The sequence below is a fragment of the Stenella coeruleoalba genome (assembly GCF_951394435.1).
Source record: "Stenella coeruleoalba genome assembly, chromosome: 21".
Classification (NCBI taxonomy): domain Eukaryota; kingdom Metazoa; phylum Chordata; class Mammalia; order Artiodactyla; family Delphinidae; genus Stenella; species Stenella coeruleoalba.
In genome coordinates this window covers 24,572,487-24,587,272 of record NC_137167.1, presented here as the reverse complement: position 1 = coordinate 24,587,272, position 14,786 = coordinate 24,572,487, and the positions used below count along the sequence as shown (strand labels likewise).

General features: G+C 41.0%; 1 protein-coding gene across 8 annotated transcripts in view; it reads right to left on the bottom strand.

The window, feature by feature from the left end:
- The window catches only part of ZNF596 (zinc finger protein 596), a 32,357-nt gene extending 20,419 nt beyond the window's left edge, over positions 1-11,938 (bottom strand). For 6 of the 8 annotated variants that reach the window (XR_013825447.1, XR_013825448.1, XM_079909005.1 and 3 more), the window contains exons 1-6: positions 11,796-11,938; positions 5,213-5,445; positions 3,592-3,674; positions 1,911-2,037; positions 1,096-1,191; positions 128-219 (exon numbers count right to left, since the gene is read on the bottom strand). Coding sequence is in view for 6 of the 8 variants with exons in the window: in XM_079909005.1 (XP_079765131.1) it covers positions 128-219; positions 1,096-1,191; positions 1,911-2,037; positions 3,592-3,603 (327 nt within the window). In the remaining 2 variants the exon portion in view is untranslated. Of the gene's footprint in view, positions 1-127; positions 220-1,095; positions 1,192-1,910; positions 2,038-3,591; positions 3,675-5,212; positions 5,446-10,049; positions 10,091-11,795 lie in introns of those variants that run through there. The other 2 variants (XM_079909001.1, XM_079909002.1) reach the window with 2 other exon arrangements.
- Positions 11,939-14,786: the final 2,848 nt, after the last annotated feature.

The window sequence follows — 14,786 nt, the reverse complement described above, 5'->3', positions numbered from 1 at the left end:
TAAAATTTTCTCCTGTGGGAGCCCATGATCCCAACTTTAATTAAATCAGGTAAGTGTGCCAAATTCCCAACTTATTCAATTCCTAGGTCTTCATTTGGAAGAACATGTTTACACCCGTGAAGCTTACCATTGCACTGATTACAGATGTGTCTTTCTTGTAGATATGTTGCATGGATATCATTTCCTGTTTTCTCAGATCATCTTCTCTACCTGAAATGACTGGAAAAAAATAAATCTCTATAGTGGTATTAGGAATTAAAATGGTGAAGAGACCCAATGCCCATTTGTGTATGTTTCAAATACTGACACGTAGATGGCAAAGAATGTCAAATTAAGGAATAGTCTGAAAAGAAAAAAACGAAAGCACATCAAATTAAGGAATATTCTAAAGACAAGAAACACATTATAGGGCTATAACAATTGTCATTCTCAGGACTGAAATATGAGAAAAATAAAATGAAGATGGTGGGGACTTCCCTCGTGGTCCAGTGGTTAAGAATCTGCCTTCCAACGCAGGGGATGCAGGTTTGATCCCTGGTTGGGGAACTAAGATCTCACATGCCACAGGGCAACTAATCCTGTGTGCTGCAACTACTGAGCCCACGCACTCTAGAGCCCACACCACAACTAGAGAGCCTGGGAGCCACAACTACTGAGCCCACGTGCCACAACTAGAGAAGCCCACACACCACAATGAAGAGCTCATGTGCCACAACGAAGACCCAGGGCAGCCAATAAATAAACAAACAAACACTTAAGAGGAAGGAAAAAAAAGAAGATGGCAAGCTGAGGAGGAAAAGAGAAGATCCTATTCATAAAACAGGACCATGAAAAGGGACTTTCTGTGAATGTTTATTAGCTCCAGTGAGTATATAAATTTCACCTTGCCTAAAGCCAAAGGCAAAGGCAGAAAAACACGTGAATAGAAAATTGATACCTGCAAGGTATGACATCATCTGAAAAATTTTTCTATGATATTGTCTAAATTTTAAAAATATCACTAAACTTAGATATCTTCATGTGATACTTCTTAGGGCCTATTCACTCACTGACCAGGCTCCTCCTCCTATTGAAGCACAGCTTCTTGGATCTCACCTGGACTCTGGCCTTGCAGAAAACCTAACTCTTCTCTTGAAAGTTGCTCTCCTTGCTCCAAATGGGAAATCACATCTGATTTGTAGAGCTGATTGCCTGTTTGTAGGAGAAAGATGTGGATTTTGAGTTCTGTGCTCATTAACAGTGCATCAGTACAGGGCAGACTAATGAGGAAGAATACAATAACCTCTGAGGGTCAGCACAGAGAAGAGTACGTTGAAAACAACATGTATACTCTTTGACCAGCAAAATGATAGCTCTTGAACTTGTTCCCAAGGACATTAAGAACCTATCACAGCTAATGCCCATGCCCAAGTTCAAGGACAGATTGTGGAATCTGCAATATTTTCATTCTACGGTGTTTTAATATTATATCCAAAAAGAATTCAAAAAATACAGCCTCCAAAAACAATCCAATAAATACAACTTCCAATAAATACACCACAAAAATCTAAGTTCTGTGTGGAAAACAATATATCTATTATTTTTAACACTGTGATCTGATCAAACCAGTCCTTGCTGTGAAATACATTTTAAAAAAATCAATACATTTACTCACCCATACAAAAATAATTCCCACCACTGTTTGAGCATCAGAGATTGAGTAGCAAGAAAGACACAAAATTATGTTAGGAAGATTATACTGTAGTGGGACTGACAAACTAAATGTAAGTAAGAAGTAAAGAAAACTGTGATAAGGTAGTTGTGCAAGTTATGAAAGAATCAAGACAGAGTTTAGAGTAAGAAATGGGTAAGTTTTTCTGCATACTTGTTGAATGAATGAATACATACATAATAAAGAGTAAGAGACTCACCAACTGAGACCAGATGACTGATGTTCTCTAGCATCACATCTCTGAATAGTTTCCTCTGGGATGTGTCCAGTAGGGCCCACTCTTCCTGGGTGAAGTCTACAGCTACATCCTTGAAGGTCACTGATTCCTAAAATATTGTGGACATTGTTTCAGATAGGGCCATCTCTGCCAGGAGAGGATGGTACAGGTGTCAAGCACTAAGGAGGTGGGGGTCGAGTGTACAGAAATCTCAAACGGTATTTTGGGGTCCAATCACATCATTCTCAGTGTTGACATGAACATCTGACTTTCGGATATACCTACAGATACATACACACTCTAGATACATAAAACTTCATTATAAAGAGATAACACATGATGTGTGGTGTAATATACCCTGGAGATTTCCCAATAAATTTGTGATTACGGCTTCCAGATCATGATTATAACATTTCCACTTGAAACCTTATATCGAAAACAGTCTTCTCAACCAATTTCAAGTAAATCTTTTAAAGGCTTCTCACAAGGGATGAAGTATCTACGATATGCCACTTTTAAAGCACAACTATGGTGGGATTTCCCTGGTGGCGCAGTAGTTAAGAATCTGCTTGCCAATGCAGGGGACACAGGTTTGATTCCTGGTCTGGGAAGATCCCACATGCTGCGGAGCAACCTAGCCCGTGCGCCACAACTACTGAGCCTGTGCTCTAGAGCCCGTGTGCCACAACTACTGAGCCTGCATGCCACAACTACTGAAGCCTGTGCACCTAGAACCCATGCTCTACAACAAGAGTAGCCACTGCAATGAGAAGGCTGCGCACCGCAATGAAGAGTGGCCCCTGCTCGCTGCAACTAGAGAAAGCCCATGTGCAGCAATGAAGATCCAACACAGCCAAAAATATATTAAAAAAAAAAAAAGCATGGCTATGGTTAGATTATTCCCCTTTATGGTCTCAGTTTCTTCATCAGTGAAATGGTTTAATAATCTTCATGAGTTCTGAAAGATCTAATGAGCTAATGTGTAAAGTACTAACTATCTAGCAAATATTTCTTAAATATAACTTTTAGGTTTATTATTCATGGAATGGCAGAGAATACTGAAGCAACATCCAGGATCCTGCACAACTGACTAGAATTCATACAGGTCTTGGGATCAGCAGGTGTAGGCTTTTCTCTCTACAAAACTTAGGTGTTCATTATAAAGGATAACTGATTCAGCAGCTCAAGCCACAGGCTCTGAGACTCCCCCCAGCACCTGTAACACTGGATTGACTGACCTCACCTGTGGAAACATCTGACTCTCTATTGGTTTGTAATGTTTTCCTCCTCACTCATCTTCATCACCAGTATTCACTTCAATCCTAAGTTCATTACAGTTAATAAAGTGGTTAATGACTAATTTTTGGGTTTTTTTGCCAAGGCATGGTCTTGATGAGAAAAAGAAAACCTCTCTCATCTCTTCTATGAATACATAGCATTAGTAGAGACTGGAATATCTTAGTGTGATGTTGGGAAGGAGTTACCACTTGATGAGTCCTTGATCCAACATGACCATTCCAGAATTCTGGGGAAACTTAACTGAAGCTCAGATCCTTGAAAAATCTCTTGAGTGTGCTTAGAACATGTGTGCCTGTAGGAGAAATATGTCCATATACTGAAAATAGAGATGCAATTTCAGTAGAAAGAGTAATTTCCTACTTACCTGTGATTCCATCGTAACTAGCTCAGCTGCCAGCTGACTTCTGGGTTTTCACTTACACACAGTCCAAGCAACACGAGGCAAGGCTGAGGAAGAAGAAAAAAGTCATTAGACTCTAGCTGTTCACAACCTCCATATTCACTTATCATGAAGCCCCAGTGCTTCACCTGGAAGTAGCCCCCTGGACAACCACAAGAAACATGCAATGTGCTCTAAGAGAAATAGGGCTAGAGCTCTCCTCTACCAGGATCAAACGCAAGAAGGCTATGACTACTGTTGCTAGTAAAGAAGATATAAATATCTTCAATTTAGAGGGCAGAATGTGAAAAACCATTGAGTTTTGTATGCTAATTAAACCCTGGTGTTCAGAACTGTCCAATCCCCTCCGAATTCCGAACCATAGGGATCCCTGATTCATGTCACATGTGTCCCCACCTCTAGTAACCACTGTGGAACTTCTTAGGTTGAATCATTCTTACTCTGTGCACTAGCAGTTTCTCCAGCTCCGTTCCAGCCCTCTGGTGCCTCAATCCATCCCTACTTTTCCCTTCGTGCCTTTACAATCAAACTAAAAGATGAAGATGCAGTTGCCGAATCCTCACATTCCAGTCACCACTTGACTTATCGTACCGATAATATCTGCATAAATAAATCCAACGTATGTGCCTCAGGCTTTTACCTAGAGCTTAATAAAAAGTATAACATGACCTCTTTTTGGGAATATACTTTTTCCTAGGCTTCTCTAACATCTCAGTCTACAGTCTTCAAAGGAATCTTGTCATTCTAACTCCTTATCACTTGCCAAGAACTTCTCAAACAATATTGTTGAAAGACCTCAAGACTCCATCCTACTCCTTCATCCTTCTCTACTTATGTACACTGCCCAGGTATGCCCACATATTTATTCAATTGCTTCAATTTCTTCCATTACTTTTTCTAAATTGAAAGTGACAAAACTCATATCTGAATTCCATTTCTGAGTTTGCTTTTTTTTTTGAAACTAACATACACTAGAAAGGAAATAGATCTCAGGACATTATCTCCCACTTTCCCCAAAAATTACTCTTTATCTAGTCTCTAAACTTTTCAATGTCTCCACCAGACATCCAAGGGTTGACTTTTTTTTTTTTTTTTTTTTTTGCGGTACGTGGGCCTCTTACTGTTGTGGCCTCTCCTGTTGTGGAGCACAGGCTCCGGACGCATAGGCTCAGCGGCCATGGCTCACAGGCCCAGCCGCTCCGCGGCATGTGGAATCTTCCCAGACTGAGGCACGAACCTGTGTCCCCTGCATCGGCAGGCGGACTCTCAACCACTGCGCCACCAGGGAAGCCCTGCGCCACTGGGGAAGCCTGGGTTGACATTTTATATGCTCTCTCAGAACATCACAAATACAATTTAGCATTGCTACTACTTCTACACTGTTCACTATTATCCTTCATTTCTACTCAGATCCACAAACACAATTTCCTACCTCATATTTATTTCCTTCAATCTGTTTGAATGTCAATTCCTCAGAGATCCTGTCACTGAATTCTTACCAAAATGAACACTTCTCTTCACAAAAAATCATTTACAAAATAAAGGAGGACTATCTCTCCTAGTGAAAATGATCTCCAGTACTCACCAGAACCCAAACAGATGGAAAATCCAGTGAAACCAAATATTTATCGAGGATGCTGACACAACATTCCAGAGTTCAGAGCTTCTTTCTCTTTCTAGAAAATGCATCATTTTGATGGTGAACTCTCTTTTAATGCAGTTGGCAACCTCATCAGTGTTGTAATCCAAAGGACAAATCTGATTAACTTGGGTCCCAATCAAGATAAATGTATCAAGAAATGCCTCTTTAGATAAACCCTGCAGATGAAATTAAGAACAACAAATTATATCCTTTAATTCTGCTTCTTCTAAAAGTCTCAAAAGCAAACTTCATGCCTTTTCTCAGAGACTTCAGGGTTTTATGGATTTTGGTTGTTTTGGGCAGTACTAAGAATCTGCAGCCAAGAGACCCCTTCCTGCTCTTTATTTTTATTTGTAGGAGGATTTGTAATCTACCATCATTTTCTCAGGCTGTGGACATAAGTGTGACTCTACAGAAGTGTAAGTGTTTGTGCTGAATAAATATCTACCGAAGGAAAATATCTTTCGTTTTTACTACCAAGTGAGAAAAAGCTCATCCAGTGTTAGGTCTCTTCAAGTCAGATCTAGCTCATGTCCTAAAAACTGCAAAACCCTACAATCCTCATAATATTAAGGATTTCCAGAATAAATGATCAGTTTCAGGACTGATTTTATTGTAAACAGAATTTAATTATTTTTATTGTGGTAAAATACACATAACATTTACCATCTTAGTCATTTTTAAGTGTATAGTTCAGTGGTGTTAAATACATTCATAATATTGTGCAACCATCACTGCCATCCATCTCCAACACTCTCTTCATCTTGTAAAACGGAAACTCTGTACCCATTAAACAACTACTCCCTATTCCCCCCTCCTCCCAATGCCTGGAAACCACCAATCTACTTTCTGTCTCTAAATAGGATTTGTTTTGGGGTGTGGGGCTGTGCTGTGGGACTTGCAGGATCTCAGTTCCCCGTGAGAGCCTGAATTCTAACCACTAGACCACCAGGGAATTCTCATCTAAGTAGCATATTTTAAAAAACTGATATTAAAAAGGAAATTAAACACTTAAAAATCTTAAAACATTACTTTATAGAAGGATATTACTTCTGAAGGAAAATCAAGCAATATATTTTCATTTTAGATATAGGCATAAGAAATACTTGATCCCATAAGAAATTCTTTGTAATTTTCTTTTTTAAAATTATACCCTTCTGACAGTAAAAAAAAAGATTTAGTATGTATTACTTTTTATCAACTATTTGATTTTCATGTATTTCTGAAATGGTCTATGTCTTTTCAGCCCATTTACTGCAACATATTTGAGGTAAGTGATGATCTCCCTTTGCCACAAATGAATGTTTCATGTCAACTCAGAGCCAAGACCATAGCAGGGAGTGAAATCATACTGATGAATAAAGCAGAGAGATCACTTGTCCTTATGGAGTTAACATACTAGCTTAGAACAGATTAAAGAAATAAGGGGAAAAAAAGAAATAATGACAAGGATACTCTGTGAACATATACTAAAGTGTTTCATTTGTGGAGGTGGGGAAGCTCTCTAGAAATGCACACATTATTTATGACACCTTAAAAATTCAGTTGGGCAAAAAGTTTGAGGCAGTTTTGCAGAAATGGAAATAGGTTCAGAAGTTTGTTTTTTCTTTCTGATTTAGGAACAAGTATAAAATCATGGACACATCATAGAATGTGCTGTACCCCAGGAAATGAGAACACATTGGAAGGCAGGTGAGTGACAGGAAGACCTGGAGAGGGTGTCAGGCAAGTAGATTTCAGGGCCCAAAGGCCACTGTAATTGGATTGGTCCTTCTTCTAAAGCTAATGGGAATTCACTGGAGAACTGAAAGCACGAAAGTGACAGGAAGACTTGTGTTTGTAAATGAGCCTTTTGTTGAAGAATGGAGTTAAGTAATTCAGAAAGGTTTAATGAGTTTTAAGAACTGGATGATGTTTGTCTGGCACAGGGTGTGGGTAGTGAAATTATGGTGGGGGAGGTGGAAGGATATGAGAGAAAAAGAAAAGGAAACATAAACAAAACAATTTTTTGTTGTTTCTCAGATACTGTTGGGCACCAATTACAAGTCAGACTTAGTGCTACGGGCTGGGCATACAGTAAAGCAAAACAATGACATGATTATTGCCTCCACTTAATGCATTTACTATTTAATAAACATAAATATTAAGTTACAATATGGTGTTTCTATATAAACCTAAAGACAGGTTACCAGAGAACTAAACTTATTATCAGAAGGAAATAGAAGTAGGAAGTATCCTAGAAATCAGTGCACTGGGTGCTTGAATCAGAGCCAAGAAAAGAGAGGAAAGGAGAGGAAATTCAAAAATAGCATCAAAGAGCTGAAACTGTATTGATTCTCAGAAGATATGATTTTAAACAAAAAAAGGAATTGGGGAATCCATTTTAACTATCATACCTAATATTTTTTAAAGAGAACAAATCCAATCTTAATATACTGAAATCAATATTTCCTGTTTAGTAACAATAATTTAAAAACTAAGTAAACACACAAAAGCCAGTCTCTATGTACAACAGCAAAATATTATGACTCTCACTTGAAATAAATTTGCAAACCCATGTAAAGAAATTTTAAAACTTTTTGAGGACATAAATACGACATGAATAAAGCCTGCCAAACCAAATTCTTAGACTAGAGGACATGGTGACAAAAAAAGTCTAAATAACTGCAGAAATTTGGTGCAACTCAAATTGAAAAGTCATATGCAGAATCTAAAAAAGAATGTATATATGTATATGTATAACTAAACCACTTTGCTGTACATCTGAAACACAACATTGTAAATCAAGTATACACCACCCCCAAAGTCATATGTGATATTTCACATAAAAAATGAGAATTATCCTAGGGCTTCCCTGGTGGCGCAGTGGTTGAGAGTCCGCCTGCCGATGCAGGGGATGCGGGTTCGTGCCCCGGTCCAGGAAGATCCCACATGCCGCGGAGCGGCTGGGCCCCTGAGCCATGGCCGCTGAGCCTGCGCGTCCGGAGCCTGCGCTCCGCGACGGGAGAGGCCCGCGTACAGCAAAAAAAAAAAAAAAAAAGAAAAGAAAAAAAATGAAAAAAAAAAAAAATGAGAATTATCCTAAAAGTCAATTTTGCCTCAATTTTGATTAGGGATGAGGATACAGCCAAAATAATTGTGAAAAGGGAAAAAAAAATAGAGACAGGTCAAATTACATCTGAACCTATATTATGTGAAACTTTAAAATAATTTAAATTAAATAGTTGAAACAAACAATATATTATGACTAAATGAACATAATATTTTATACTATGAAATAGGTGACACCTTGCAAAGGAAAGAAAAAAAAGCAAAGGACATGAAGGAAGGATTTTGGTTTCACTTCATCAATGTTATCAGACCAGAGCGTGCACATATGTGTGTGTGTATAATTAAACTATAAACTATAAAATATAAGCAGAAAATAAGTAGAAAAATTCATTTTACATATACATGTCTATAAAAAGCAACAATCATTCAGTCTCTTAAGTAATTAGTAAAATGGAAATTAAAAAGAGTTGTCATTTTATCCAAATCTATAACCATATATATATGTATATTAAAAAAATGTATATATATATATATGTAAAATGAGGAGCTTCCCTGGTGGCACAGTGGTTAAGAATCCGCCTGCCAATGCAGGGGACACGGGTTTGAGCCCTGGTCCGGGAAGATCCCACATGCTGCGGAGCAACTAATCCCGTGCACTACAACTACTGAGCCTGCGTCTAGAGCCCATAAGCCACAACTACTGAAGCCCGTGCTCCCAGAGCCTGTGCTCCGCAAAGAGAGAAGCCACCGCAATGAGAAGCCCACGCAGTGCAACAAAGAGTAGCCCCCGCTCGCCGCAACTAGAGAAAGCCCGCACACAGCAATGAAGACCCAACGCAGCCAAAAATAATTAAAAAATAAATAAATAAATACATTTAAAATGAATCCTGGTTAACTCCTGGTTAACCTCAGGAGTTGATGATGGATGAGGATTTCTTGTTGCGTATTATGTGTGTACAGGGAATCGTGCCAGAATCTATTACAAAATAAAACGTACCATCTCTTGGCCAGCAATGAAACCCCAAATACCCAAAGAGGAGGAACTCTCAAATATCTGTAGAAAAGTCAATTCTTTACAAATCCATGAACACCAAAGTCTCCCTGGGACGGATGTGATGTGAACAGTGTTAAAATCCTCTTACTGTTAAACATTTGGGTTGATTCTATTTTTAAACAATTACGGAATAAAATATACTACATTATGTGGATGAAATGCCACCTTAATTTGTCATGGCTACGTTTCTAATCTCTCCCTTCTATTGCAAATCATTAATATTTTGAGGCCAAATACACAGATTCACTTTGTTAAGCTTCAGATATATTACAAAATCAGGTAGAACAAATTTCCTCTTCTCCATGATTTTTTAGGTATTCCTGACATTAATTCAGTACTAATGTGTGCAGTTTCTTTAATCTTGGTCTATAGTACATCCAGATCTGGTCACTATGCAATCCCTACTGGCAAATCTTACTGACACTATGGTGCCCAGTCCTTGTCTCTAATTAATGTCTGGGCATGCAGCATTTCTCATAACGATCCCCCAAATGGAGCCACTTCACAAGTTCCATGTCACTGGTTGACAGTGAGATAGAATTGGTCTGGAGATAGGAGAGGCCATCAGTGAGTGAGGAAATGTGTTAGGCAGGATATCTGAGAGTCAAATTTTAGCACCTCCTAAAAACAGCATTTCAGGAAGGAGAGGACAGAACAATCTACAGATAATATGACCTTTTCCAGATAAAGATTTATTCCTGACTCCTCATCTTCTTCCTCCTCCGAGTGTCTCTCTCAGGCAAGATGTCACTCCTGAGTGTTGAGAATGTGCCATTCAGGTCTTCAAATAACTTATCCCCTTCCTGGCCACAACCACATATGTAGGGAGAAATTCAACATTTGGAAAAAATAGTCCTCTGCTGTCTAATGAACTATCAGGGAGCAGGGACGATAAACTCCTACATGGAGACCAACAGCTAAGTTTCTCTGCCCTTTACTCCATACACCCTTCTACCCTGTAAAGCCCACACATCACATGGCAGATATGGGAATGTGAGTTGGTGTGACCCTACCTTTCAAGTCACCATCCTCACAGTGTCTTCTAGTACCTGCTGAGCACAGGATCCCCAAGTAAGGATGGGCAGAGGTCTCCTTTTCTCCTATTCCTGAGCTTCCCAGGCTCTCTTCCATTCCTTAACATCCAAACTGCATTGCCCTTTCTCCTCCAGCTCCCTTCCCAGAGCCAAGTGTCATCTCCTCATTGGAGAAATAACTTTGCTCTGTGCTTAGTTTAAAAACTCTTGGTCTTTCCCTACCAGCTGCCTTTGTACTATGTGTGTGTGTTTGGGGGCAGGAAGAGATGTGAACAGGAGAGAGTAACCATTACTGGCCTCACAGGCATGGGGTGGTCTGGACTGGATAGTGGCAAGGCTTACCATTCCCACCCCTGCCCCTAAAGATTCCAGATCATATTTAACTCTCCCGAGCAAGAGCAAGTTCTCTGTCATGTTTTTAATCATACTGATTAAAATCATTTAATTTCTCTTTTCCATAATAAATATCAAAATATACATTTCCATGAATATATCAAAAAATATAACATTAAGAACACTTAATTATCGGCATTGGAAAACACAAAAGTTCAGCTGTGGAAATAGCTCTGAATAATGTATTCATCATGAACAAATGAGGTCTGTGAGAACAAAGTTCTAGAACCATCCAGCCTATCATTCAATATTTGCAAAACAAACAAAAAAACAAAGGGAATTTGAAAAGAGCATATACTTAGTTGGAAACTAGCTCACAGACCAATAAATTAAAAAGTGGTCTCCTTGTTCTGTCTCATCCTCCCCCGCCCACTCGACTTCCACAGGGGTGGAACAAAGATGCTCTGCCCAGAAGAGCACACTTTCCCGTGAGACATCGGGAATGTGGACACACGTTGGTCGGTATCGCCAGCGGATAGGATTTGGGACAGAAGGGCACGGGGTGTCACTTCACAGGACTGATCCCCTGCCCCCAGCCCGGGGCTCTAGGGCCTTTCTGAGGCGTTGACCGCGAAGCGCAGCGATTGGCACGACCGGGCCGCAGGAGGCCCAGGATGGGCAGGTGGTCACAGGAGAACACTGGGGTCGGTGGAGTCCCAGGGCCGCGGGAGGGCGCGGCGTCCCGGGCTGCCCCGAGGGGCCGAGAGGGGCGATGCGGGGCGCGAAGGGCGAGAGTCCACGTCGCGAGTGGGGGCCTGACACGGCGCGGGTCGGGCCGGGAGAAGGTGAAGAGACCGAAGGCAGAAAGGCCTGACGGGGACGGCCTCGGAGCGATTTTGACCGGAAACGGACGCGGACTCGGACCCGGCAGCCGAGCGCCCGGCATCCCGAGTCTCAGGGCGACGCGGGCTGGAGATGCGAGAACGGGGACCCCCAGAACCTGCGTGTGAAGGATGCGGTCGGGAGGGGGCTGTGGAGCGCAGGTCTCACTCACCCTAAGGAACCTTCGCTCCCGAAATCCGCTTCCGCGTCGGCAGGAAATTACGCAATCAGGGCGGGGCCTTAGTCGGGGAGAGGCGGGGCGGAGCAGCGTGGGCGTGGGCGAGGCCTGAGCCTTCCCGCCCAGCTCCCGGCCGTTTCCGGGTCAGCCCCTACCCCGGCCGGACACACCTCCAGCCTCAGCGTTTGGGTGCGTTTTATTAGGCTGGTGTCCGGGGAGCCGGGCTGCTTCCTCGGGGCTTCAAGTTAAGTGTTTCGGACAACTCTAGGTACGAGCTTAGAGCTGTGAGCCCTTTCGTGGTAAATGCTGGGATGTTTCCCTGTTAACATGTTGCAAACGGTTTAGGTCGAAATCCCCTTTCGCGCCTGGAGACTCGTGTCCTGCGAGTGCTCGGGGCGCGACTCGGCCTCGGGCGGGGACCTCGCTGGGTCCAAGTGGGCCGTGGTGGGATCCCGAACAACGTCTGTGGTTCCTGCGCTTGGAATGGGTTATTCAGTTTAGTAAGGGCTGGAATTGTCTGTGCTGGCGATGGAAACCAGAGCGACCATGATTTCCATTTCTGCTGCCGGTTCACCAGAGACGCAGCCCTGGGCTCAGTATCGGGGACTTCATGGGGCCAAGCGTGGATGGCATCACATAATTTGTTGTTAATTTCTAAATATTTTCCCATTTTCCTTATCTATATTCCCACAGCTATCCGAAAGAATGTTAGTGTTAAAGAAAAAACTTCAGTAATACTTGTTAAAGCTGATGAAATAAATTTATATTTTAAGGCGGGACAAGAAAAAAATTAAACATAAAATTTTCTGTGTTTGGACCTCCTCCCTCCATAACGTGCTGCGTGCATCTGCATTACGTGTTAACCAGAGCTCCTCAAAGATGGGGGTGCCTGCTCAATCATAAAGATCAATTTTTTTTTCTTTCTTCTTAAGCTAGTAATGTAACTTCTTAAAACAATAATGTTCTTTCCCAGCCCTGTAGGGGGTAATGATGACTTGCAGCTCGCTTTGTATGGGCTTACCTGGACTATGCATGCTTGGTGAACTTTCTGTAAAATATCAGTATGTCATTTTGATGTATGATCGTTTGTCTCAAAAATGTACTTGACTATGTCCTAGAGTTCTAACAGTCAGAGCTTTCTGAAAATCTGCTTCCCGACTTATAATCCTCAGTTTGGTTCAAATAAAAATTCCCTTTTTTCTTCTTAATTCAATTAACTATCAAGTTTTCTTCTTAACTTGACAGTTAATTGAATGTTCCTCGACAAAGCATCATAAGGAAGATTTTATTCTGGGGCTGGGCTCTCTCTCCAATTGGTATAGGAACCACTGCAGTGGGATTTTGTATTGGGTGAGAGAGATTGGGCTGAACTCCAAATACAGGATGAAGTGGGAATTTATAGCCAATGAGCAGGGTTGGGGGGGGTGTCAGTGGATAGAAAATTACTAAGAGGAAGCATCATGGGTAAGGGGAATTCTGGCTAAACTGATGAGCAGGTTTCTTTCAGAAGACACTCCATGGTGATCAGACATCACCTGTGTAATAGTAGAGAATGAGGAACCTGAGCAGATATCGAGGGTGGTGGATTCTCGTTGAACTAAGTTAGCAGCATTCTTGCTAAAACTGGATTTTACAAGGAAGTGCATAGATGGGCATAAGAGAAGCTTTAGGAGCCTAAAGTTTGGTCAAGCAAAGAATGTTTGTCTTCAACCCAATCAAAAAATGACAGAAGACCTAAATAGATATTTCTCCAAAGAAGACATACAGATGGCCAAGAGGCACATGAAAAGCTGCTCAACATCACTAATCATTAGAGAAATGCAAATCAAAGCTACAATGGGGTATCACCTCACACCAGTTAGAATGGGCATCATCAGAAAATCTACAAACAACAAATGCTGGAGAGGGTGTGGAGAAAAGGGAACCTTCTTGTACTGTTGGTGGGAATGTAAATTGATACAGCCACTATGGAGAACAGCATGGATGTTCCTTAAAAAACTAAAAATAGAATTACCATATGACTCTGCAATCCCACTACTGGACATATATCCAGAGAAAACAATAATTCAAAAAGACACATGAACCCCAATGTTCATTGCAGCACTATTTACAATAGCCATGTCATGGAAGCAACCTAAATGCCCATCAACAGACAAATGGATAAAGAAGATGTGGTACATATATACAATGGAATATTAGCCATAAAAAGGAACGAAATTGGGTCATTTGTAGAGACGTGGATGGACCTAGTGACTGTCATACAGAGTGAAGTAAGTCAGAAAGAGAAAAACAAATATCGTATATTAACACATATATGTGGAATCTAGAAGAATGGTACAGAACTGGTTTGCAAAGCAGAAATTGAGACACAGATGTAGAGAACAAATGTATGGATACCAAGGGGCAAAGGCGACTGGGGTGGTGGGTGGGATGAATTGGGAGATTGGGATTGACATATATACACTAATACATATAAAATAAATAATAGAAAAAGAATGTTTTAAGTTAATATCTATTTATTTTGGAAAATTTGAAGTTCATGCTGGCTAGAATTTGGCAAGATCAGATCCCAACTATTCACGCTACAGAGATTTTTCCAAAAGAAGACGCGCTTCTGATTTTCCCAGAACTGTGAAAGGAAAATCAAAATGGAGTCAGTATTGCTGAGAGAGTTCTCTAAAATGGAGCCAGGAGACCGTTAAGGAAGTGTGACCTAATGCATCTCTCAGCCTGGATGGAATCTGACCTTTTGACCTGATGAAGGCATCCAGAACATCTGCCAGAAACTCATGACAGCCTATCTACGTATTGCACCCCTACCCTAAAACAACTTGTGATTCCCAAGGACAAATAATTTCTGACTCTCATCAGCATTAATTACAATTCTCACCAGGCAAGTTTTAGCAACTTTGTGGCTTTTTGTCTTTATAAGCCCCTGACTCTTGCTGTTCTCCTGAACACTCCTCTGGGGTTACCAAGTCTGTG